Here is a 25176-nt window from a genome sequence, read left to right as displayed (position 1 = left end):
CCGATGAGCTGATACTGCGCCGTCGCGCCGACCGCTGGCAGCCATCAGGAGGGAGCTTGGGGGAGCTCGTTTCCGCGGGACTCGCCTTTCTCTTCTTCTCAAGGCAGACTGGCTGCTCTGCTTTCGATGGGGCTCTGAATCCACGCTGGGGTCCAGTCAGAACCAAAGGAGCTATTCAAAGGGCTGAAGCCTATTCCCAAATTAGGTCCAGCACCCTGGATAGCTCCTTTGGAGTTCTGGCTGCTTCTGACTGAACCCAGAATGGATTCACGGCCCCACCGACATGTGATCCACTAACCCCCCCCTTCTTCTGCTTCTTTGAGCTACCTCACCCCCAGTCGCTCAACAAGTCTGTGATGAAGCTGCAAAATCAGCCCTCCCCAATGTGGTGCCCTTCAAATGGGTTGGACTACAACTCTCATTGTTCCCTGCCAGCATGGTCGAGGGCATGTTGGCTGTAGACAAGTGGAGTTGTAGTTCAATGCATCTGGGGGGCGCCACGTTGGGGATGTCCACTGCAAACGCTCTGGCCAAGCTTAACGTTAGAATGCCTTATATTTTAGCATAAGTTCACAAAACACCCTATGGATGGATACAGGATGATGCCTGACCCCCACTGCTGAACCCTGGGCCAGATCTACGAGCTGGAGAGATACCAAAGGAGAATGCAATTGCAAAGGCTTCAGCACTTACTCAGGCTTCAGTTTCTTAGAAGGAGGCTTGTAGTGTTTCTTTTATTTAAAGGGTTTGTTTACACTGGCCCCAGTCAGAAGAACCTTAAACCTTTTTGCCTTATTCACCATGGTTAAAGCTGGGTTTAAGGTGTCTTCTGAACAGGGCCATTGTGCTCAGGATGAAGGCCCACAGCATCACAACTCCAAGCAAACCCTGCTTGCTCCCACCTGCCCAGGGATCTCTTTCTGCCAGACAAAAGCCAATCTCTCCTTTTGTCTTAGGCCTTAGCTAGACCTAAGGGTTATCCCTGGATTGTCCTGAGGTCGTCCCTGCCTCCTCCCGGGATATCCTATGTGTCATTTACATGAACAGGGATGACTCCGGGACAATCCCGGGATAAACCTTAGGTCTAGCTAAGGCCTTTTATTATTATTATTATTATTATTTATTTATATAGCACCATCGATGTACATGGTGCTGTACAGATAACACAGTAAATAGCAAGATCCTGCTGCATAGGCACCATTCCCCCAGATTCATTTTCTCCTATCCCCTTTGCCTAAAAATGTGGGTTGGGGTGGGGCTGCAGCCTGAAGCCAAGAGAGGATCTACTTGTAGGTCTTTCAGGCTGCAATCATACCTCTGCATACTTAACCTGGGGGTAAGTCTCATTGAATTCAGTGGGACTTACTTCTCTCTGAGTAGACATGTATAATGTTTAACTTCCAGTTTCCAAACTTCCACTCAGAAGTAGGTCCCACTGAGTCCAATGGTGTTCACTCCCAGGAAAGTGGGTATAGGATTGCAGCTGACTTACTTCTGAGTAGATATAAGCTCACAAATCACCATATGAATACGTTATGATGCTTTAAGTTGTTGAACCATGTTTGCTTTCTGTGCTACATGTGTGTATCTATATATGCAGCACAATCTTATCACTGTTTCAGTCTAATGTAATACCTTCCATGACAGGGGTCCCCAATGTGTCACCCATGGGCAATCTGCAAGCACCTCCAACGGCGCCTGCACAGTTCTTTGTTCTCTTACAAAAAATGAAAAACAGGCGAGAGGGGAGAGAAGGAGCGAGATTAGAAGCCAGGAAGGGGAGAAATAGTGAGGTAAAGAAGTGCAGGGGGGAGAAATAGCAAGGCTAGATGCTGGAAGTGGAGAGAAACAGCAAGACAAAGGGGGAGGGGGAGAAGGAAAAAAGCAAGCTTCTTTATGTTCCTTAAGTATTGTCAATACATCACTCAGAATTTTTAAATAAAATGCTGGTACATTTATGGCAAGATCCTATAAGAAAGTTCATTTTGACCCTCAATGTTCTTTCAAACCTTCTTTGACTAAGAGCCTTGCTAGACGAGGCCTTAGCGCGCCTTGAGACCTGGTTTCCCTGCTGTGCGTCCAGATGACGCACAGGGGAATCCGGGCCCAGGCCGCACTGAGGCCTCCTCTAATGCGCCATAAGCAAAATCGCTTATGGCGCACTTTTTCTGCAGCCCCGAGTAGCCGCAGAAAGCCGCGGACCTGGCACAGCGCTCATATGAGCGCTGTGCCCATCGGCCGGGGGGGGGGAAGAGAGGGGCAGGGGGAAGGATGGCAAGGGGGGAGGGTGGGTGAGAGAGCGCCGCGGGCCGCCGCCCGAGCAAGCAGGTGAGCGGCGCTTGCCTGGCAATGCCGCCCCATGCCAGGCCTTGCCCGGGCAAGCGGTGCTCGCCTGCTTGCTCGGGCGGCGGCGCGCAGCGCTCTCTCACCTGCCCTCCCCCCTTGCCCTCCCCCCTTGTCATCCCTCCCCCCCTTTTAAAAAATGGACTTACCTGGTCCGAAGTCTTCAGGCCGCACGTGGCCCCTTTAAACTAAAAAAAAAAAAAAAATGGCGGACACTGCAGGGCTTCCGTCGTCCCTGCGCGTCCTGTGTGTGGAACCCTGGGTGGCGCGCGCTAACGTCAGCGCGCTGCCGCCCCGCCTCCCTGCCGGCTTATACCGGCAGGTCTAGCAAAGCCCCAAGTATTCTGTTTTTTGGCATAAATCTCAAATTTTATAACCTCTTTTATCTCAGACATTAGCTGACATTTTTATCAAGAACAGTAAAGGTATGTTGCCATGGACTTTGGTTGTTAATGAACAACTGCCCCAAAAAAGAAAGAAAAAAAAGATCTGTGCTTAACTAACAGTTAAAGTTTGGGACTTCAGAATTATACCAGCCCATGAAGACCCAATAAATGCCTCAAGTTAAGAGTTAAAAGTAAGAAAACAAAATGATCATTTCCCAAATATACAAACTGGCTCTGTTTGCCCACTGCCACTCCCAAACCCAAAGTCTGTGCATCTCCCCACCAGAAAAGGAGTTCTCCTGTTCCACATCATCCTGGAAGTCTAAGAACGGGAAATGGATGTAATTTGTGCTTGGTGTCGCTTCCACATAAAATGCAAACTGTTCCCAGTGCATCATGGGCCCTCTGCAAACAGCCTAGGCCTCAAGAGGGAGGCCTGCCTTACACTAGGGTGAGAATATCGGGGTGTTTGGCAACACAGAACAGCAGGTTCTGTCAATGGTATTAAACCAGAGTCCTGTGTGACTCCTGGCTTTGCTGCTCTGAAAGGTGGAGGTGGCAAACAGGGAACTGGGAGGGGCAGATGTTCTTCATAGTCCTCTCCTCAGTCTACCAGGTGTTCCTGGCATGCTGTATCAATCTGTCTCAGCCTTCCTTAACAAGGAACTCAGCAACACCAATCATGGCCTGCTGGCTGGGGATGATGAGAGTTGTGATGCATGTTGGGGAAGCCTGCTTTAGCCCATAATCCAGCAAAGCAACTAGAAATATACATATTGGACAGGATCCATTGCTGCCTGCATGCTAGCAGGACCCACCACTAATGCTTTCCGTGAAGCAATTGGAAAAGACCAGAAATGTTCATTTCTGGGGCTGCTTTACAAAGTGTTAGTTCCTGTTGCATTAGTGGTTGGTCCCACGTGCACAATGGAATTATCACAGCAGCAGTACCGGGTAACGCTTATTGTAGCTTTGGGGAAATTCAGGAACCTCCTTTCTTTTCTTTTCTTTTAAGGTAACACATACAGTATTAATTACAGAAGTTATATTAGGTTAGATCTAGACTAAGTTAGCTATGTTTTAGTCCCATTGAAATCAATGGGAAGTCATGAGTAGTTTGTTCCTTTTGGTTTTAGTGGGATTGAAGTACTACTAACTTAGCTTGGATCCAACCCATTGAAATTTGATTATTTAATTTCAGAAAGAGATACGATTATTAAACTAAGTACATGGTATTAAGTACAAATACTGCAGTTGTCATATCCCATCCTTCCTCCATGATGGGATATGACAACCCCAGTCTGGCTCCCCTTTGGCACCAAGAAGTGCCAAAGGATTGTGTAGTTGAGCTCTTAGTATCACTTTAAAAATTTATAGACCTGAGCTGAAACAGGGAAGTGCTTCCTATGAAAGCTTTTGCTGATGAAAATAAATGTTTCAGGGAGACTAACTGCAAACAGGAACAAAGTATTTGCATATTTGGGGGAAACATTGCCCTCACTCTAAATTAGCTTTGGGATGTTATCATCTATCCAAATCTGGCTAAATGGCTGTATGGTGTCATCACACTGGTAATGTGATCCCTATTGTCTGGGAAGAAGAGGACTTTACAATATTTTATTAATATTATATCCTTTCTCCAGAGAGCTCAGGGTGGCACACATGGTTCCACCCCTTGTATACTCTGGGTGCTCATCCCAGTTAAAGGCTGAGAGTACTTGCAGAACATCACACTGTCTTTTTAAGCACCTTCTTTAGTACCCACAAAGTATCAAAAATGCATGGAAATGCACAAAAGATAAGCATTTCAGGGGAACATTTGGGATTTCTGAGCAACACACACACACACACACACACACACACACACACACACTTTTAAGCTGAAATATTTACTTTGTGAACATTTAGCACAGGCGTAGAAATATTGCAGCTTAACTTTCTCCTATATATAGTGCTAGTGTGAAATTCATAGAAAAGTATATTGCTGATGAACTAAAACTTATCTTCTTTCGTACGTACACCATGTTATCATTTCTGATATAATTACTCAAGGGCAGTCGAGCAAATTCTGAGTAACATGAATGAATGATAGAGCATGCCACTTTTATATAAATTTTTAACCAAGCGTTGAAGATTAGCTTTTATAGCATCAATAAAAATACTGCTGAACGTAGGAATTATTGGCCGATTGGTACACTGCTTTTCAGGTAGGCCTTAGCTAGACCTAAGGTTTATCCGGGGATTGTCCCAGGGTCATCCCTGTTCATGTAAATGACACACAGGGGATCCCGTGAGCAGGCAGGGACGATCCCGGGATAAACCTTAGGTCCAGCTAAGGCCGTAGTTTCAGTGACATTTTGATTTTAAAAAACCCAGAGTTTGGAGGTGTGTTTTAGGCAGCATCATGATTATGCAACCAGATGGAGGATGTTATCTGTCAAAGGAATGTATTTGGAGAATTTCCATGCAGCTAGTTAATTATATGAGTGTGGAATCTCTGTTCTTGGGATTTTAAAGGAAAGACTAGACAGAGGTAAGCCAGAGATTATTTAAGAGTAGGGATGGTCGACATCCATATACTTCGGAAACTATTGTGTTCTCTAGCAAAATCATGGATAGTTGGATTTTATAATAAAATTGGCATAATGATAGAGGTCAGGCATTGTTTGCAGGTATGGTATTCACTTACAAATTGTCAAAAGAGGAAACACATCACCAAAACAGGACAAAAAGAGATAAAAAGAGGACAAAAAACAGCCCATTGTTTTGCATTAACTTTGCATATGTAGAGATTCAAATTTAAAATAATTATAATTTCAATAGAAATGCAACACATGTCACAATAGTGGGGAGGGCTGTGACCACTGAACTCCATGAAAAACTTCCTGACTGTTAGAGCAGTATGGCAATGGAATCAGTTACCTAGGGAGGTTGTGGGCTCTCCCACACTAGAGGCATTCAAAAGGCAGCTGGAGAGCCATCTGTCAGGGATGCTTTAAGGTGGATTCCTGCATTGAACAGGGGGTTGGACTTGGTGTGACCTTATAGGCCCCTTCCAACTCTACTATTCTATGATTGACCTGTACACCAGGTCAACTACACCTTAAATGTGTACAACTACACCTTAAATGTCCCTGCTCACGTTCCTTATGGGTCTTTTTCTTTAATCCAGATCTGGATTCCACAGCCCTACAAACACAGGTGTGCCCTATGACAATTATTGAGATAGATGCCCCCTGTAAATTAGGACACGTGGCCACCCTGTTTGCATGTCATGTTAAGCATGCTGTTAGAGGCACCATGGTGGCTGATGGTTTTACATGGATTGGACTGCTCTGGGAACAGCCACTGAAGTGGCAGGTGGGCTAAATTAGATTTATGCATGCTGAACCAGCAATCATGCTCCCGAGGCCTTTGGGATTAACTTGCATTGCTACAGGAAGAACAAGACGGGCACATCTCCATGTTATAATCTGCCTTTAAGGGAAGGCTGCCTAGTAATTCAACTAAAGCAAAAAGAAAATGTTCAGCAAGGCTTTCAGTAGATGGCAAACTACTGTTCATATCAGAAAAGAGTTACTGACAGATTGTTGTCAAGGAGGTTAAAAAACAACAACCCAACTGTGGTTCTTCATACATTAGGTACACCATATAGATTATTTCAGTGCAAGGGGCCTACTGTTTCTACTTAGTCTGCTACAAAATTAATGTGAGCAAATGTTTCATCCAGAAAATGTCTTGGATGAAAAAGCACAAACTAGCGACCTGTGAAAAGCTGTGAAGCAGCTTTTCCCCTTTGGCAGGCATTTTGTACTGGTTTCCATGTACGAAATGCCTGCTTAAAGCAGATTTAACCTCGATACCACTAAATGCTCTACATCTGTATGAACGATTCGTCAGTAGACGTTTTCCTAGGAATATGAAGAATGTCTTTCTACAGAAAGATATGTGATTCAAGGTTTCCTGGGAAGTGTGCCAGGAAACACTGATACACTAGTCAAATCACTAATTTGAGTTGATTCTGGATTTGGTTGCTGGAACATCACTTCCCCATTAAAGAAGATGTCACCTGTGATGTTCTGTGCAATGTTTGAGCAAATATTATGATGAACATGGGAATATGTTTCCCATGAAGGGTTTCAGCAGTTCTGGCTCTCGTTCGTTCTGGTTTTAAGAGGCAGGATGGACCTATTTCTACCAGCATCTCAGCTTGCCGCCCCACATGACAAGCTGGGTTGCTTACTCACAAGTAGCTCTTTTCTGATGATTTTTAAATAAGATGTGGGTGAACAGCAAATCCCACATCTTCAAAGAGCAGCAGGAGGAGGATCTGAAAAGATGAGGAGAACTAATAGTGCAATCTAATGCACACTTACTTGGGAGTAAGGCCCATTGACCTCAATGGGCCTTACTTCTGGGAGTCAATATCCAGTTTGTGCTAGAAGCATTTTATCACTTCTGAAAAATGTCCAAGCTTCAGACTACAGAGGTATGTCGAGCAAATTCTATTATTATTATTATTATTTATTTATATAGCACCATCAATGTACATGGTGCTGTACAGATAACACAGTAAATAGCAAGACCCTGCCGCATAATTCTCCATAACCCCCCTGTGCTTGTTCACCTCTAAATATTGTTTTGTGTTATATGATGTTTTGGAGGCTACATGCCACCAAACCACCATAAACGAAGAACACCTGTGTTCTTCTACAGCTTAAATAGCGAGCGAGTAATTACTGTAGTAGAGTTACTAGAATAGTTTCTTCTAGTTCTGCTCCACTGGGGTTTGTAACAGGGTTTTTTTTCTAATCACATTGGTAGGGTGGCATCATTATGCTTCCACATCTTAAGAAATAATTGTTTCCCATGATCACTGCAAGTAATATTTCTGAAACCATTTTTACCGTGTATGAGGAGTTCCAGTCCTGATAGGTAACCCAGCTTGGGTATTCCAAGCAGTTGGTGCTCAATCACAAAATCTGCTCTTCTAACGTAGTTGCTAAGGTGCTGCAAACTTATTTGAATTCTTCCTATGGAAATACATCAAGTACCCTGATATTCTGAAACATTCTGCTTCTTTCCCCATGTCTCCCCCAAGTGAGTCCAGGAGTGATTTTTTTAAAAAAAATGGGGGAAAAGATTGAAATCGCTTCTTTGAAACTCAGATTTTGAAAAGTGAGTTTCCGTGTGAAGATACAACAAGTAAATACATTCTTCACTTATTACTGACTGGCTTACCTGGATGGGCAGCAAATTGATTTTTATATTGGATAGTATCCAATACTGCTACTGTGCTACTTTTGTTGCTCCCATGGAATTGAATGCTGGCACTACAGGAAGCTAGTGCTTCCTAAAGCAACCCCAGAATGTGCTGTTGCAAATTTTCCCAGTAGTTACATCATATTTTAATGTCCCATCCTTTCTCAGGGATCAGATGGTAAGAGACCGGCTTATCTCAGATACTTTATTCCCAGTTTCCCCAAATCATGTTTTGGACAATAAGGAATGTGCTATAGGGTCATGTACTTCACCCATCCTCACTTTCATCTCATGCTTCTCTTTCCTGGTTTGCACAACCATCATTTGCCATGACATTGAAAATGGGAGAATCAATAATGTGCTATGGGCTCGTGATACCAGAAATTGCCTCCAGAACATGGTTTACAAAACCCACTGCAAAGCATGCTTTCAAATTATAGAGTAGAGGCAATTCCTGATTAGCATTAGCTATAGTTTGCCAGATTTGAGCATCAGGGCAAACTTTGGCTAAGCACACCAAGAACCATGTCCCGAGAGGTGATCTAGTGAGGCTGAAGTATTATCTTACATTACGTTCAGGTTGCAATCACTTTTGGGGAGAGTGGCACCTGTGATAGTCCTCCTTGAAATTGGGATTCTACTTGGAGATGTGTTGCGTTGTTGCACTCTTTCAGTTCATGTATCTTTTCACCTGGAGCACTACAATGCTGGTGAAATCTCAAGCCCCACCCCTTGGGAAAGATTTACAGTAGAGAAGGAGCGAAGGTTTGTTTTGCTCATTTCAAAGATGGGCAGATGAACAATCATTTTAATTTCTTTTGTAAAGAAATTGGTTACCTTTGCTCCAAGGTAACCAAAATGTTTACATCTGGGTAAGTTTTAAAGATAAAGAGATCAAACTTGGCATGGTGATAGCTCTTAAGGAGGGCTTTAGCCACCCCAAGTTTGAATCAGATTAGTTCATCCCTTGATTTTAAGGATTTTTTAAATGGAAATTTAAAAATGCTTACATCTGCATAAGTTTTAAAGGTAAAGGGACCTCTTTCCCTCCTACAGCCCCACCCTCCTCTTTTGTTAGCAAGACCGCCCTTAGACACATACCCAACAAGGAACAGGATGGTTAAATTAAACGCAATGACAGCAATACACAGGAGGGAGGAGCTCATTTCTTTTGCAGGGAGCGAAAATAATCCAGACTTTCACCACTCCAAAAAGAAACCAAACACAGAGGTGAAGAGGCAAAATGAGTGCTGGATGTGGACGATGTCATGTGAGTACCGGGTGGCAAAACTACATACCAGGCATGGAGAGTGCATGATAAATCACTGGTGTGTTGGAGCTCTCAGTGTGGTGCAGTGGCTAGAGTATTGAACATTGGTCTGAGGAGACCCAGGTTCAAATTCTTATTCATCTCCAAAACTTTCTTGGTGACCTTCATCCAATCACTATTGCTCAGTCTGATCTACCTCACAGGATTACTGTGAGGATAAAAGGAGACATCCATGTCCATCACCCTGAGCTCTTTAGAGAAAGGGTTAGAAAATGATGATTTCCTTACATTAGATTTCTTTAACTGAATGTAATAGGAAGGATTTGGAATTTAAATTTTGAAAGCCCCTTTAAGTTGTAATATATTGAGGAACCCACACAGGGAATTCTGCGTAAAGAATTCTTAAAAGCATCTCACTTTTGATGCTGTTGTTTTCACCCAAAGAGCTGACAAAATAAGCTTAGGCCGTTGTTGGGTCACAAGAGTGTAAGTACTCAAACCACCACTATTTAAATTGGGTAGGAGAACTTCTGACTCAGCTGTCATTGTCAACATTCACCTTTTGCCCTCTTGCAAAGTGGAGCTCCCTGAGCAGCTCTGGTTGCAGTCCCACAGTGGGGCTTGGAAACCTGTTTTCAAATCTCATTCAGTGTGTGTGTGTGTGTGTATGTTTGTTTTCAGTTGAGGAGGGTGGTGGCTCCAGTATCAGTTGGGCCATAAATCTGCTCCAGGTTTCAGTCAGCACCAGTCAAAACTCTAAAGGAGCTTTGCATCTTGGATTGCTCCTTTAGCGTTCTGACTGGTTCTGATTGACTGGCCCACTGACAACAGAGGCACCAGCTTCCAATGGTTTTCAGACAGCAGCCACTCCTGCTGCATGTGAGCAATCCACGTTAGAAATGAATAGTTCTAATCTCTTTGATATATTAGCTCTCTAGAGCATAGCATTCCCCTTTCCCTTTCCTTTTTATCTTTTTGATAAGGAAACTAGATATTACTGGTCAGCCTTCCTATCGCCTGACTACTTCTTTAGGAAGTTTAGTGCCTTCTGTTGGAAGTTCAGTGCCTGCACTCTTTAAAGGTAATGAGAGGAATGTTGCATTCTTATCAGCTTATTGGGCCATAAGGATAACTTTACTAGCATTTAATAATGGCAACTGGTCAAAGGTTGACTTTAGTTTTAAAATCTATGTTTCAAATGAAGCATTAACTTTGCTAACCTTAAACTTACTCAATACAGCAAACAGGACCTTGCACAATGTTGCAATTTGCTTTAAGTCCTGTCAAATACCCATATGATGTTATTTATCCGTTACATAAGTGTAATGTACCCAGGCAACATTTTTGATGGATTTCATTTATTAATTCTCTTCAAAAATCTTTCATAATCACCACTTTAAAAAAAGATGAAGAAAAGAATTTACTCTTCTTGTAACTTCCCCCTCTATATCTTACCTTCTCCTGTTGGCCATGTGTAAATCTTGGATTATTTCTGAGCTGTAGGATATCTTTGGTTGCTGACAGAATCGCCAAAAGAAAAAAGAGAGGAAATGCATCACAAAACAAGAAGACAGATATTTGCATAACATTTGCATATGTTTATTTATATGTAGTTCACACAGTGGCTGAATAGCTGCCTGTGAGAAGCCCACAAGCAGGACATGAGTGTAACTTCACCCTCCTGCCCATGTTTCTGAGCAACTGGTGTACATGTGCATGCTACCTCTGATACTGTTGGTAGAAAATAGCCATCAGTAATAGTAGCCATTGATAGCCTTATCTTCCATGAATTTGTCCAATACCCTTGTCCATATTCTTGTCTATCACTTGCAGCTGCTCTTTATGCATGATTTAGACAGTTCAGATAAGGCATTGAATCCAGTCTGCTTGGTTTGCAGCACCCCGAAGCAGCTGATCAAACACATTGTAATTGCCTACATTGCTCATACAATTCAAAATCTATTTGATTTTAACGTTGGGAACCTGCCAAGGAAGTATCAAGTAGGGAAGCTAGTTACACAGTCTCTTTTCATTCAGCCATGGCATGAGTCCAAATTACTGGAAGTAATAAAATAAGACCAGATTTGATGGAAGCAAACTGGTTGAGGAAACTGAAAAAGAATAATTGGCCATGTGCATCTCACCCACCAATATCTTCAGAGGGACAACTATCTAGATATTGTAACACTGAGCCTCAGAGCCAGAAAGTGGTTGTGTTTCCCCCCAGACTTTTCCAGGTAGGTGGTGGTGGTGGCACTAGCATCGCTGTGGTTAGTACCTGTCAAGTGCCAAAGAACTTTGGAGTACTTAGGTTCTCTAGAACTGTTAACCCTATTAAATAAGGACTTGGAAAAAGTAACAGCACAAAAACCCAGGTTTGTCAGCCATGGTGAACAGTGGCACCTCTCCTTTTTCTTCTGGAGAAGAAATATTCACAACGTACTGCAGATGGGAGGAGAGATGGCAGGCTCTGGTGTGCAACAACCTATGGCTGCAAGAGTGACCAAAAGTGGGGCTTCTGTGAAAACTGAAGAGCAGTCTAATAAGAAAAGACAAATGCAAGAGGCAGAAGATGTTTAGCAAACTCGGAGGAAAATCTTTAATGAGAGCAGTCAAAAGGCCCAGAAGAAAGAAGCTTATAAATATCTTCTGAGAGCAGTTGGCATGAATCAGGCTAAGGTAACTTTCCCAGATACAACGTGGCCTTTGTTCATCATTGAGTGCCAGCTTGGGACCATCAGGAGGACAAGATTTGGCTACCGGGCCTGAGGCAATACTCCCTGGCATAGAGGGCATCAAGGCCAGGTGCTGGCCATGCACAGCCACGTTATCTTCCTCACTGCATGAACTATGAATGCAAGAAGAGAGCTCGGGAGACCCTATGCATATTCTCCACGTGGCTGTGTAACTGAATACACATAAGTATTCATAGCCTGCTGACACATGTATGCTCACTGAGTATAGTTTGAACATCTGGATAGGGTGAATGTTTCCAGGATGAGTGGATTGATTGAGAGCTTCGGCTATTGGGCAGTATAAAAATGTAATAATAAATAAATAAATAAATAAATAAATAAATAAATAGATTCTGAACTAATGTTGTGATCATGATGTCTGAGATGATGTACCCTAAAAAGTGCATGTACTATCATTTGAAACTGAATCATGGTGGCACTATTTTGAAATGTTGAAAGGACCACATCACAAGCCATTATTTCTGCTACTACTAGGGTTTTAGTGAACTTTCATTATGGCATAAAACTGAAAAAAGTAAAATATGAGGGTTCTGAAGAAAGCAGATTAGAATGTTCACTGATTTCCCCAAAAGTGTCTCATGAAACATAAGGCGTACGACGGTTCTTTTCCAGCTTTATTCTGCTCCAGTGCTTCTCATAAACTACAGTGATCCTCATTTCACTCTTTCCTTCTTTCTCACATCATATGTTCTCTAGGAGATCTTGGGGCATCTCACTCCACGGCTACAGTCCCCTTCATGCCCACCCTGCTTTCTTGTAGGTTTCAGCTGTAAGCTTTTGGTTAAAACATGCCCATATAGGGAGAACCTAGAAGAGAAAAATAAAAACAATTTGTTGAAGTCTGAGGACTGGAATGAAATGTAAAGTTGAGCAATTTCAGCATAGCCTTATTAGTAGCATTTTAGCTGACTAATTGAGGGCGGGTGAGAACAGAGGTTAAGGTACCTTATGTCAAGTTCAATATCTCAGCAGCAGCAAAGTAATCTGATTGTTTATATTGTGCTGACTGCTGTAATGATCTCAATGCTATTAAATCCAAATTTCGGGCCAGGTAATGTAATAAACTGAATCCTGGGGCTTTGAAAGAAATTCTAAGTGTGAGGAAATTGCTTTCTAGGCTGTGAAAACAAGAGGTTTGCCCTTTCTGGTTGATCACATTTTGGGGGTTGTGTCTCTGTGTTATAGAGAGCTGCAAAGTTTTTTTTTCCAAGGAAGTGCTTGACTCGGAAGTTAAGGTGTATGTAAGAAATATATGATTTTGATAATAGAGTAAACCAGCCTCCTCAACAGCCTGAAGCCCTCCAGATGTTTTGGACAGCAATTCTTGGCATTTCTAACCATTGGCAATATTGCCTGGGTCTGATAGGAGTTGAAATCCCAAGCATCTGGAGGGCATCAGGTTGGTGAAGACAGAAGTTAAACAGATCCGAACTAAAAAATTGGGTGGAGCTGGCCCAGAAGAGCCTTTTGTAAAGGATAATGATTCTTCAGGGTTCCTCTACATCAGGGTGAAGAACCTAAGGCAGGGGTAGTTAACTTGATGCCTTCCAGATGTTAACTTGATGCCTTCCCATCAGCCACAACCAACATGGTCAGTGATCAAGGATGAGGGGATCTGTAGTCCAACAATATCTAGAGAACCACAGATTCTCCTCCCGGCTCTCAATTCCCCACCCTGGCTCTAAATATCTCTCTTCATGTCTCAATAACCCAAAATATCACTTACCAGCCTTACCAAACTGGTGGGAGCAACTGTGGCACAATGCAATCCAGTTTCCCAGGCTATATCTATAGGAGGTATGTTGCCTAAAAGGACATGAGATGAAACAATTAACAGTTGAACATGATAGGGGTGGTATTACCAATTACTTTACGTTATATGGTTAGCGTATGTAAGGCTTGTTAAGGCTTTTCCCAATTAGGGTGTTTGTGAGAGTGCAGCATCCCATTTCACTTACACACACACCCCATTTTTAGAGTTTCTTTTAATGTCTAGATAAACTAGCAGATATTCTGCTAATGGTTTTCGGTTGCGTTGTAAGACTACTCCAGAGCTTAGAGTTAGGCCTTAATTAACAATTCTTTGCAACACTTATGAGAGAAAACAAACTGGAGGAAGAGTTCTGGAGCAGTCTAAAGCTGAAAGCTGAAACCAAGTAATTAAAACTTCTTTTTAAATTTCTTTTGTTATTGTTTATTGGTAGGGTTGTGCTGTGTGTGTGTGTGTGTTTTAAGTGGCTTTTGATGTTCTGACTAGGGGTGTGCACGGACCCCCCGCTCCGCTTCCAGATCCGCGATTTGTGGATCGGGCCGCTTCGCTCCGCCCCCGCTCCGCCTATGTCTGCTCCGCTCCGCTGCAGAGTTCCGGATCCGGATCGTAGCTCCGTTTCCACCCCCCCATAGGCTTGCATTGAAAGCTAAAAAAGTATACAACTTTTTTCTGTTAAAGTTAGAAACCTCAAGTTTGGCACCATGACACCTCATGGAGGTATACACATGCACGCCAAGTTTCAAACCAATCCCATCATCCCCTGATTTTTGGGGAATTTTTGAAAATTGGGCACCCCATTCACACCCCTTTCGATAGCTCCGTCAATTTGCACGTTAGAAACCTCAAACTTGGCACCATGATAGCTTATCCAGGGATACACAAGCATGCCAAGACTCAAGGCAATCCCATCATCCCCTGATTTTTGGCAGGGCTTAAACCTTTTAACTCACCCCAAATCAAGTCCCATTTTACATCTATGTCAATTTGCATGTCAGAAACCTCACCTTCAGTCCCATGACAGCTTACCCATGTGTCCACATGGACGCCAAGTTTCAAGGCAATCCCATCATCCCCTGATTTTTGGCGGGGCTCTAACCTTTTAACTCACCCCAAATCAAGTCCCATGCTACAACTACGTCACCTTTGGTCCCATGAGAGCTTATCCATGTGTCCACATGGACGCCAAGTTTCAAGCCAATCCCATCATCCCCTGATTTTGGGGGAATTTATGAAAGTCGGACACCCCAGTATCTCAGGGATTTAAAGCTGCAGACAGCTCAATGGGCCCATTTCAAAGGAAATCCCAACATGCCATGAATTGGGGAGTAGAGATAAACCTAAATATGAATCTTCTTCCACACTTGAAAAAATGATTTGGAACTTGAGCACAAGAAGGACTTCTCCCCTGAGTCAAAGCAAGACACACAAAAACTATCCCTGCGAGGTGGGCAGGGGAGGAGGGAGGGAAGGCAGGCAGGCAGCAGACATTTCTGGGGGCACAAGGAAGGGAGCCAAGGATAGTTTCAAAGCCAGTAATGCATATAAAATGGAATAAATAAATAAATAAATAAATAAATAAACAAAGGAGGGGTGGAATTAAAAGCAGCAGTGTTGCTGAATAAACAACAAGAAGAATTTTTTAAAAAGGCTATATCTGTCTTTTACCAGTAAGAGGGGAGTGGACGTGCCCAAGGGGAGGAGGAATCATCTGCCAATTTGACTGGTCCTGTCTAGGTACCAGTCTTTAAGAAGCAAACGCTCACTTCAACTCATGAAAGGCATTCTCTCCAGTGATTTACCTTTGGAGGACTCTGATGATCCTCCAAGGTCAGGAGAGTGCACTGGGCATGTCCACATGCCCTATGGGAGCTCATCCCCTTGCACCACATCTATTCAGTTGTTCCCCAAAGTTAGGGTGGGTAGCAGTACTGTGTTTTCTACTGTTTTAAAAAAACACTGGGAAAAGTCCGTTCAGACTAAGAAAGAGAAGTTCCCAGAATCCCAAGTTACCCGTTTTGCCTATCCCCTCCTCCAACTTTGGGATCATGTGATCATGACTCTGCCCCTCAGCCCTTCGAAAAAGGTACATTTTCCCGCTGTTTTACTTGATTATTCAAAAAATTCTAGCAAGCGAACCGCAGCACGCAGAGAGCTGAGTGTAGGCTCAAAATGACCCCCAGCCACGACTCTCTAAGCACAAGAAGTTTCAGAAAGATAGCTTAAAAAACAACACAGTTATCCCCTATTCTTTTCCGCAATGCAACCCTATGGGTGAATTTTTTCAAAATGGCGATCAGATCGGTCCGCAAAAAAAGAAGCGCTCTGTGTATGGGCGCTTCTCTTCGCTGTGCTTCTATGGGTCCCCGGTCCGCTTCTACTCAGCCTCTGGGCAAGTCGGAGCAGGCCAATTCGCTTCTGATTCTCCGCTTCTAATCGGAGTGGAGCACATCCTTAGTTCTGACCAAGCTGAGGAAGAGATGAGATGTGCTTCCCCTTCCCGCACATGTCTAGGGATCCATAGTTGAGCCTGTGCAATTCCCCCTTCAAGCAATGAATGCACCCACATGTAGAGATAGAAAGCAAAGCAATTTCCCCAGAGAGCTGGATGCCTGGGAGCTGTTCCTGACATCCTAAGCAAGTGTGGGAAAAGAAACTACAGCTCTCTTGCACCCTTCTTTTTTCACTGCTCAGGAATGCATTAAGACGCCCTGTTTCCTTGGATAGCTCAGGGAAAACTATTTGTTTTCTTATATGAAACTGGGGAAATGTTTATTCCTGGAATGAGAATCATGTGGGAAGGTGGGGGACCTTTTTCCTATGAATGGCCTTTGACCCACAGGAAAAGTATATTAATTGTAGCCTAATTGTAGCCAGTTTGCACAATTGCAAGAGCTTTTTGTCTCTGCATATTACCCCAGACACACACAAGAGGTGGAACAGGATGTGGTGCCTAGGGAGTCCAAAGAGCAAGACTGGGCCTGCAGCATCCACAGCCAGGGTGGCCAGGTGTCTTACTTTACAGAGGGAAGTCCTCTATTTGAAGGGCTATCCAATCCAAGTAGTTTAAAGATAAAGAACCATAAGAAACCATAAGAAGGGAGAGAAGGAACCTCATGGTTGCCCATCAACAGTTAGCACCTGGTCAGTCAACTGAGTCAGTCAACAGTTAGCACCTGATCAGTCAGTAGGCACACAAGTTGCCTGGTCACTGTCTTCCCCAGTATGAATTGCATTTCTGTTTAAAATGTAGTAATTGCTTCTAAATTTGGATCTAAACATATAAATTAGGATATGCACTTTGGGGGCGATTTGTTATTATTATTATTATTATTATTATTATTATTATTTATTTATTTATTTATATAGCACCATCAGTGTACATGGTGCTGTACAGAGTAAAACAGTAAATAGCAAGACCCTGCCGCATAGGCTTACAATCTAATAAAATCATAGTCAAACAATAAGGAGGAGAAGAGAATGCAAACAGGTACAGGGTAGGGTAAGCAGGCACAGGGTAGGGTAAAACTAACAGTAGAAAGTAACAGTAGAAGTCTGCACAACATCAAGTTTTAAAAGCTTTAGGAAAAAGAAAAGTTTTTAGTTGAGCTTTAAAAGCTGCGGTTGAACTTGTAGTTCTCAAATGTTCTGGAAGAGCGTTCCAGGCGTAAGGGGCAGCAGAAGAGAATGGACGAAGCCGAGCAAGGGAAGTAGAGGCCCTTGGGCAGGCGAGAAACATGGCATCAGAGGAGTGAAGAGCACGAGCGGGGCAATAGTGTGAGATGAGAGAGGAGAGATAGGAAGGAGCTAGACCGTGAAAAGCTTTGAAGGTTAACAGGTTAACAGGAGAAGTTTATATTGGATTCTGAAGTGAATTGGAAGCCAATGAAGAGATTTCAGAAGTGGAGTAACATGGTCGGAGCGGTGAGCCAAGAAGATGATCTTTGCGGCAGAGTGGTGATCTTTGCGGCAGAGTCTTTTGTCCCCCTTCCCCCACAACATGCACCTGGCCCCTCTATGCAGAGACCTGGTTGATGCTGAAGGCTGCCTGGGGCCAGAAGGCTGCAGGTTCCCCCCTCCCCCAGCTTTACGTTTTCTCTAGTAAAGCAAATGGTATGTAGTCCATCTCATCACTGTCCCAACTCTTGTTGATGGCTAAAGCTTTAAAATCAGGGGGTGCAGGCAATAAGGCAAAACCAAAGCAACTGCCAAAACTACCGTTCCACATATCTTTTTATGCCTTTCCTTGACCTCCTTTTATCACGTGTTCATGATTTGCCTAGGGAGGGTGCAGATAGAGGTAGATCATAGATGCTAAGCTACAGAGCCTCCTGTCCCTACAGCAAAACGTTATTTTAGATGAGTGGTGTAGTGGTAAGCAACAACCCCATAGTCACACACCCCGCCCCATTATTTATACTCAAAGGAGCAAACATTTTGGTTAAAAGCTCCATCTTTAAACGCAAATATCCCAAAAACAATCAAAACAGTAATAACGTCTCACAGTTAAGTTTACACGGCATGCTTACTGCAACCCTTTGCATATTTACCAGAGAGTAAGGGAGTAACAAAAAGTGCCAACAACCAACAACCTGGCCAAATGTGTTACCATTTAAACTGTTGGAAGAATGATGTAAGAACCCCATGAAAGGGAAGGAAAAAAGTATCCAGTTTCTGTTTAATTCTATTATTATTATTATTATTATTAGTAGTAGTAGTAGTAGTAGTAGTAGTATCCTGCATTTTGCCCAATACTGGGCCTTAAGGCGGTATTTTACTCATTTTCTGGAGCATTTCCCCCTCCACACTAGAGAATTAGAAGCTATAATAGCAAGCTATATGGCTGTTGTAGTAGTTTGGTCCTATATAGGATCTAATATCTGTAGAGAAGTGTCATTTTCACATACTGGCCCTGTTCAGATAACATGCTAAGACATAATGATCAAGCTTTTTGAGCTAACCTTGATGGCTTAGCATGTTGTGTGAAGAATTTTTCCCCAACCATGGTGGTTACATAAACATGGTTTAACCATGCTCACTAACCACTTGCTACAAAAGGGTTAGCAGTCTTAACCATGGCAAAGTGTTTTCTGAAGAGGCCCATTATATACTGTTGTTGCATCATCCCTAGAGATTTTTAAAGGAATGTTATAGCATTGAAACAAAGCTGAGTTCAGCTTGGAACTGCTATAAGGGGTTTTTGTGTGTACTTCCTACATTTTAAGAGTGCTTAGATCTGAAATGCCCTTTAAACTATAACATAAGCAGACTAGTAGAGGTCATAAAGTAGTTTTTTTCAGAGACATGATGGTAGTTTAAAAGATGGATCTCGTGTTGTGTAAATCCACTTCTGCGTTTTGGTCAACAGATTTTTCAGGTTCTTTGTATTGGGCCTAATCTACACCTGCAGCCCTTTCGCAATGGAAGAGGGCTGCTTCCAAAGGTGCCCCACTTCTGTGATTGACACTCACGAGGCACGCACGACCAATGTATACTGCAATTACAGGAGTGCAGTTGTGGGAGCACATGTGCCCCGTTATGGCGCTTGCACACGTGTATCGGTAGAAGTGGGTGGGGCTTGGGAAATGGGTACGGGGCAGAGGTGTGTTTTTTAATGACTCATGAGGGTTGTGCATGAACACAGATGCACAACAACACATGGGGGAAATGAATATGTGCTCCTGCAGTCTTGCAACAAATGGCTGATGTAGATTCCCCCTTGATTCAAAAAGCTGTCTGATCAGAGTGAGAGAACAAATATGTGTATAGACTGCAGAAACTGAAGCCTTTCTCAAACTCTGTTTAAAATTGTCTGCCTCCAGCCATATACAAATAGCACTCAAAGTTCACATTTTATAACTGCATAAAGTTTGTTCGTGTTTTTCAAGTTGAGGCAAGGCTGAGAGAACCTATTTAATGTTTGTCCTATTTTACCAGTCTGACATTTTGACAGCAAAATAATTGAATCTAAAGTTCTGGTCTACGATTGTGAAAAGGTAAACTACCAGGAATGCAAAAGGCCAAAATGAGAGATGAAATAATTATTATGGTTGTTGATATTTCAGGCGCATTGTACTTTGAATACAGATTACTCTGTGATGGGGGAGCAATTTCTGCAGATTAAACTTGCATTGTAAAAGGCCCGGGAAGCCGGGCTCCTCAGTCGCAGCATCTTCAAGGGGATGCTATTTGATAGCAGGTTGCCATAGTTACTTATGAAGGCTTGCTGCATTTGCCTTGCTTAACCCCCATCTAAGCGCTGCTGTGCCCTTTGTGCAAATAAGATCTATACTTGTCGACTCTTTGTTGTTTGTATTAATTTTGCTACGATTGAATCTAAGAGCATAAGAAGAGCCCTGCTGGATCATACCAAGCGTATATCTAGTCCAACATGCTATTCACACAGTGGCCAACCAGCCGCTCATGGGAAATCCACAAGCAGGACATGGATGCAACAGCAGCGTTGCCGCGGGGTAACTGAGTGGTTCAATTCAGACATAATGAAAAACCGTGTTGTGCATTAGCCATAGCTTAGAACTGAAATCACGATTCCAAACAATCAGAGGTTTGGAGCTGCTTGCCTGCTTTTTGTTTCCCATCTGTTCATCACTTCCACATGTAAGCGTGGTGCCTTCTGAAGGTAGAATTGTGTCTGTAATGTTGGCATCTTCAGTTCAGACATTTTGACAAACCATAGTTCGCAAAAGCCATAGTTTGCAAACACACTTCAAACTATGATTCTCCGGTTCAACAATTTTATTGTTTTCTGCACTAAAAGACAAAACTTAACAAACAAAACAATACTACTTATAAAAACATATATACAGAACTTACAAGGCCATAATACATTTAAAGCATTCTTCATGTCAGACGTATAGGCTATCTGTTCTTACTAGTTAGTTCCCTAAATACAGTAACATTACATCATTCTTACTTCTCTCTAGCCAGCACAGTATTGTGTACTGAATCCACCAACATTATATGTTGAATCCACAGACATATAGATATTTTTTTTCCAACTCTTGCAAATATTCTATCAAAGGTTTCCAGTCCATTACAAACGAAGCTGTCAAGTTTTCTCTTACCAGCGCTGTAAGTTTGGCCATCTCCAGCAACTCAAGGACCTTCAGCAGCCATTCCTCCATTGATGGTACTTGTGTGTTTTTCCAGTTTTGTGCATAGAGGAGTCTAGCAGCTGTTGTCATATACAAAAAATGCGTTCCTCCTTTTTCTTTAAGTTGATTGTCCATAAGTCCCAACAGGAACGATTCTGGTTTCATTTGTAAATTGGGCAAACCATGATTCTGATCCTGACCATAGATTCAGTTCTATTTGATTTTGAAGCAAGAAGTAGTGTTTATATAGAATGGTACTGAATGGTTGCTTCAGAGCTAGTGATATCATTTTGCTTTTCTCCTTCTATAGGCAAAGCCTAAACCATTTTTATTAAGAGTAAGAGTGAATATATAGAAATCTCTGTGGGTGCAAAGTCCCAATCCTGCAGATTTTATTCCATGAAATGAATCTGAATTAAAGAGATACTAGTCATATGTGTATTACACAAACATGGGTGGGTAATGTTCCAGACAATGTTAAACACCCCGAAGTCCCATTTGTTTCTCTGAGAAGGGGAGATAAGTGCATGTTTATTTCCCCCCATTAAAATCAATTAAAGTGGGCTCTATAGTTGCCATCTTACTGTTCATTTGTCAGTAGCCATGATGTTCAGGGATCACTGTTTGGGGGCAGAGCACATGCTTTGCATGTAGAAAGACAAAGGCTCGATCCTGGCATTTCCACTTAAAAAAGGATTTCTGTGGTAGCAGGGCTTGAAAGACTCCTGTCCAAGGGCTTGAAGAGCCATAGTCACTTTGAGCTCCAGGCTAAGTTGTCAAATGATCAGTGTAGGTTAGCGTCATATGTTAATGTTCACACAAGTTCCTTCTGCAGGCAGTTCAAATTAGAAAGTGACATTTCAACCTGTCTAATCCCCATTGGTCCACTGTTGAATTGCTCTTACCATTAAGAAATTTCTCCTAATGTTCCGCTGAAATTTGTCATGCTGTAACTAAAGTTCATTAGTTTGAGTCCTGCCTTTGGGCAGAAAACAAGTCTTTGACTTCTTCTATATGACAAACCTCCAGGTATTCAAAAAATACTATCATGTCCCCCTTGCCCACCCACCCCCAAGTCTGCTCTTCTCCAGGCTAAACACATTCAGGGCCCAGTCCTATTGATTGTGCCCTCGATGATTGGAAGTCCCCAAACTCAAAGGCTTCTGATCATCCTTTGCAGGGCAAGAAGAGTAGCAGAGATGATCCTCGTCCCCCCATCCTCCCACCCTATATTTTTGCCAAATGGGCTTTTCAGCCTGTGTAGTAATGATGCTTCAGCAGGGGAAGAAGGAAAGAAAGCTGGAAGTGGCTCAAGATAGCTTGTATCTTGGCCTCTCTGGGGGGGATCTACACTACTGCTTTTAAAGCACTTTAAAGCACTTTGAAAACGTTTTGAAACCTGTATATGCAGTGTGTCCTGGGCCCCAACAGTTGTCAAAACTGTTATAAAGCGCTTTAAAGCGCTCTAAAGCAGTAGTGTAGATCCCCCCCTGGTCTCCTCCCACCCCCACCCACTGAAACGCCCCCTTTTCTCCCTCTCCATCTCAGGGCATGTCTACACCAGGGGAGGGGATGGGGAGGATCTTGTGATATGCTGATCACGAGATCCTTCCCCTGGGTTCATACGCAGCACGCGGCGTCCAGGGAGGAAGGAGGACTGTTCAGCTAATTCAGCCTTTTTCAACTTCAATATTAGGTGGTTTAAATATCTGACGAGTTTAATTTTCAAAGTCAGAAGAAACCCCCTAAGTGCACATGGCACATTGTGGAAAGATGCATTTTAATGGGTCCACATAAATACAAACCACTTTCTGTGAATTGCCTGAGAATGTTTATGAACTTTACTTGAAATGAAATCAAGTACAACCCTTTGTAGTTTAGTAGGTTCTTGCTGATGTTACTGTACTTAATGAAATTCAATCAAAATATTTAGTTTTGAAAAGTCAAAACATCTTTCAAGCAGCTGTGAAATGCCTTGGATTGCAGGGGAAGCGTAATCTAGCTTTTTGCTTACTTTTTAGGTCTATCGGCAGCCAAGTTGCTGTTTGAATCAGGATTGAATGTCGTGGTCCTGGAAGCCCGTGACAGGGTTGGAGGCAGAACATTCACTGTAAGAGTAAGTAACCCTGTTTTATTTACTTATAAACGATTTACTTGTATCTCACCTTTCTTTCATTATGAAAGGTGGAGTAGATAGGGTCTCCCATCCAAATGCTGACCAGATCCATACTTGAAGGGTGTCTTTATGGTGCCGGATTGGCGCCTCCGTCCTCTCAGATCCTGTGCTTTCCCTCCCCTGGGTTGCCATCTGGTAATCTTGACACCAAGGAGGGAGAGTGGGGTCTCTGGGTGGCCATCCAGGGTCCAGAGCTGCCCCCCCTTCCTGGTGGAATGCAACCAATAGCAGATCGCCTTTCACCAGGCACCACCTGGCCACACCCATGCTCAAACTCTGGAGCAAAGTTTTGGGCTGTCTTGATGCCATCTCGCGCGTCCTTGCCTTCCTCCGGAGAAAAAAGTCAGGGTAAGTACCTGACTTTTTTTCTTCCCCAGCTTTTGCGGAAAGCCCATGTGTGTGTGTGTGTGTGTGTGTGTGTGTGCAGCAGCATCATATAATCGAGCAGGGGCTTTCTAAGAGCTTCATCCCACATATCTGTTTCCCTTGAATTATCCCCTACAGCGCTAAACTGTCGCCGTTGTTGTTGTTGTTGCTACTGGGCGGCTAGATCCTTTGCACACCAGGAAATGTGTTTAAGGGGAGAAATGTAAAAAAAAATCATAAAAAATCAACAGATGACCCAATCCGATTCAAATTTGGTTTGCTTAAAGCTCTCCTTAATATCTATTACTGTGCCGATTTTGATGTCTTTATCTTTAAAGCTTTCACAGATGTAAGCATTTGTTTAATTTTTCTTCAAATCCTGCTCCTGCGTCCCAGGGGCCGCTCGGAAAAAAACAAATGATATGCTCGAAAACTAGTAGCAAAATATGGCGAGGCTTTTGCCTTTGAAGCACAATTAAAGCAGGATGCATGGGAGTACTTCACAATAAAAGCAGATTATAAGCTGGAAAACTTTGAAGTCCTTTGCATGCAATTCGCAGTGATTGCACAGTATAACCCTGGTGTGATAAAGCTTTTAGACAGCCCCTTGGTTAGCTTCAAGAAGTTTGTGTATCATGCATCTTAAGACTAAGCCCTGATCCCTAGTTTTGCCTCTGTGTGTGTGTGTGTGCACATGCTGCAAAAAGGTGAATCAAACACTTCTTTCTATGGCAGGACAAACTGGAGAGATACTAATATCTCAGCCATCATGAGATGAACCATTTTGCATTTCGATAACTACTTTAGCACCTTTCCCTGCCTCTGCCCACCCCAGTCCAATTTCTTCACAATGTCAGAGATGCTTATTTTAGGATGCTATTTTGTTCTGCTGGGACAATAAGTATTTAAAACACCTTTTTATATTTTCACCTAACAAAACGAAATCTGCTATTTGATGCAGAAATGGAAAACCTCAGGTTCCAGTCAACCTTTATTTGCCAAGAACATATGTTTTTTCCCTCTTACTCTACCAGAATAAGCATGTGAAGTATGTGGACCTGGGAGGAGCATATGTGGGGCCAACACAAAATCGTGTTTTACGGCTGTCTAAGGAGCTTGGACTAGAGACGTACAAAGTGAATGAAGTTGAGCATCTTATTCATCATGTCAAAGTAAGCTCAGACCCTGTTTCTGAAATGTGTGTTGTTGTTTTTAGGGTGGGGATGATGGCTGCTCTTTTATCTTTAATATGTTTCTTGAGATGTTGTTATTAAGTTCTCAGGTTCACTAACTAGACGTGAAACAATTCTGGAGACTAATGAGCACCATAGTTTGTTTGGAATATATGTCTGAGGCAGCCAAAATGAGCAGAATTTTCTTCTGAGAATGAGGACTCTTCGCCATCTGATGGACAAGATGGAAAGATTCACTAGGATGATGTATTGTGTTGGGCAGCCTGTTGATTGTCACATTCCTCTTATTTCTCTTGTGGGTTTGACTAGTCTAGACTTTTCTCAGGATGACCTTTTCAATGAATATACGGCAGTTTAAAAAACAAATACACCCACACTCACTATATCACATTTTTAATGAAGCATTTATTGTGCACTTATCATTCCTTACTCTTGGTTGTTTATGGGTTCTTTAGATGAAACTTTGACCCTCCAGTTTTGCTTCTGTTTTTTAAGAGCACCTTTTAGAGCAGTATTATTTCTGCATGCAAAAGAAAGAGCA

At 42.8% G+C, this 25176-nt stretch overlaps 1 protein-coding gene across 1 annotated transcript in view; it reads left to right on the top strand.

Annotated features, from left to right (window-relative positions):
- LOC134398909 (amine oxidase [flavin-containing] B-like) overlaps positions 1 to 25176 on the top strand; it is a 59182-nt gene that overhangs the window by 445 nt on the left and 33561 nt on the right. The window contains exons 2-3 of the mRNA XM_063126553.1: positions 22922 to 23016; positions 24477 to 24614. Of these exons, the coding sequence (XP_062982623.1) occupies positions 22922 to 23016; positions 24477 to 24614 (233 nt within the window). The remainder of the gene's footprint in view (positions 1 to 22921; positions 23017 to 24476; positions 24615 to 25176) is intronic.

This window comes from Elgaria multicarinata, chromosome 5 (assembly GCF_023053635.1).
Source record: "Elgaria multicarinata webbii isolate HBS135686 ecotype San Diego chromosome 5, rElgMul1.1.pri, whole genome shotgun sequence".
In the NCBI taxonomy this organism is placed as follows: Eukaryota; Metazoa; Chordata; class Lepidosauria; order Squamata; family Anguidae; genus Elgaria; species Elgaria multicarinata.
Note: the sequence above shows the minus strand (reverse complement) of the source record. Positions and strands in the feature narration are given on the sequence as shown.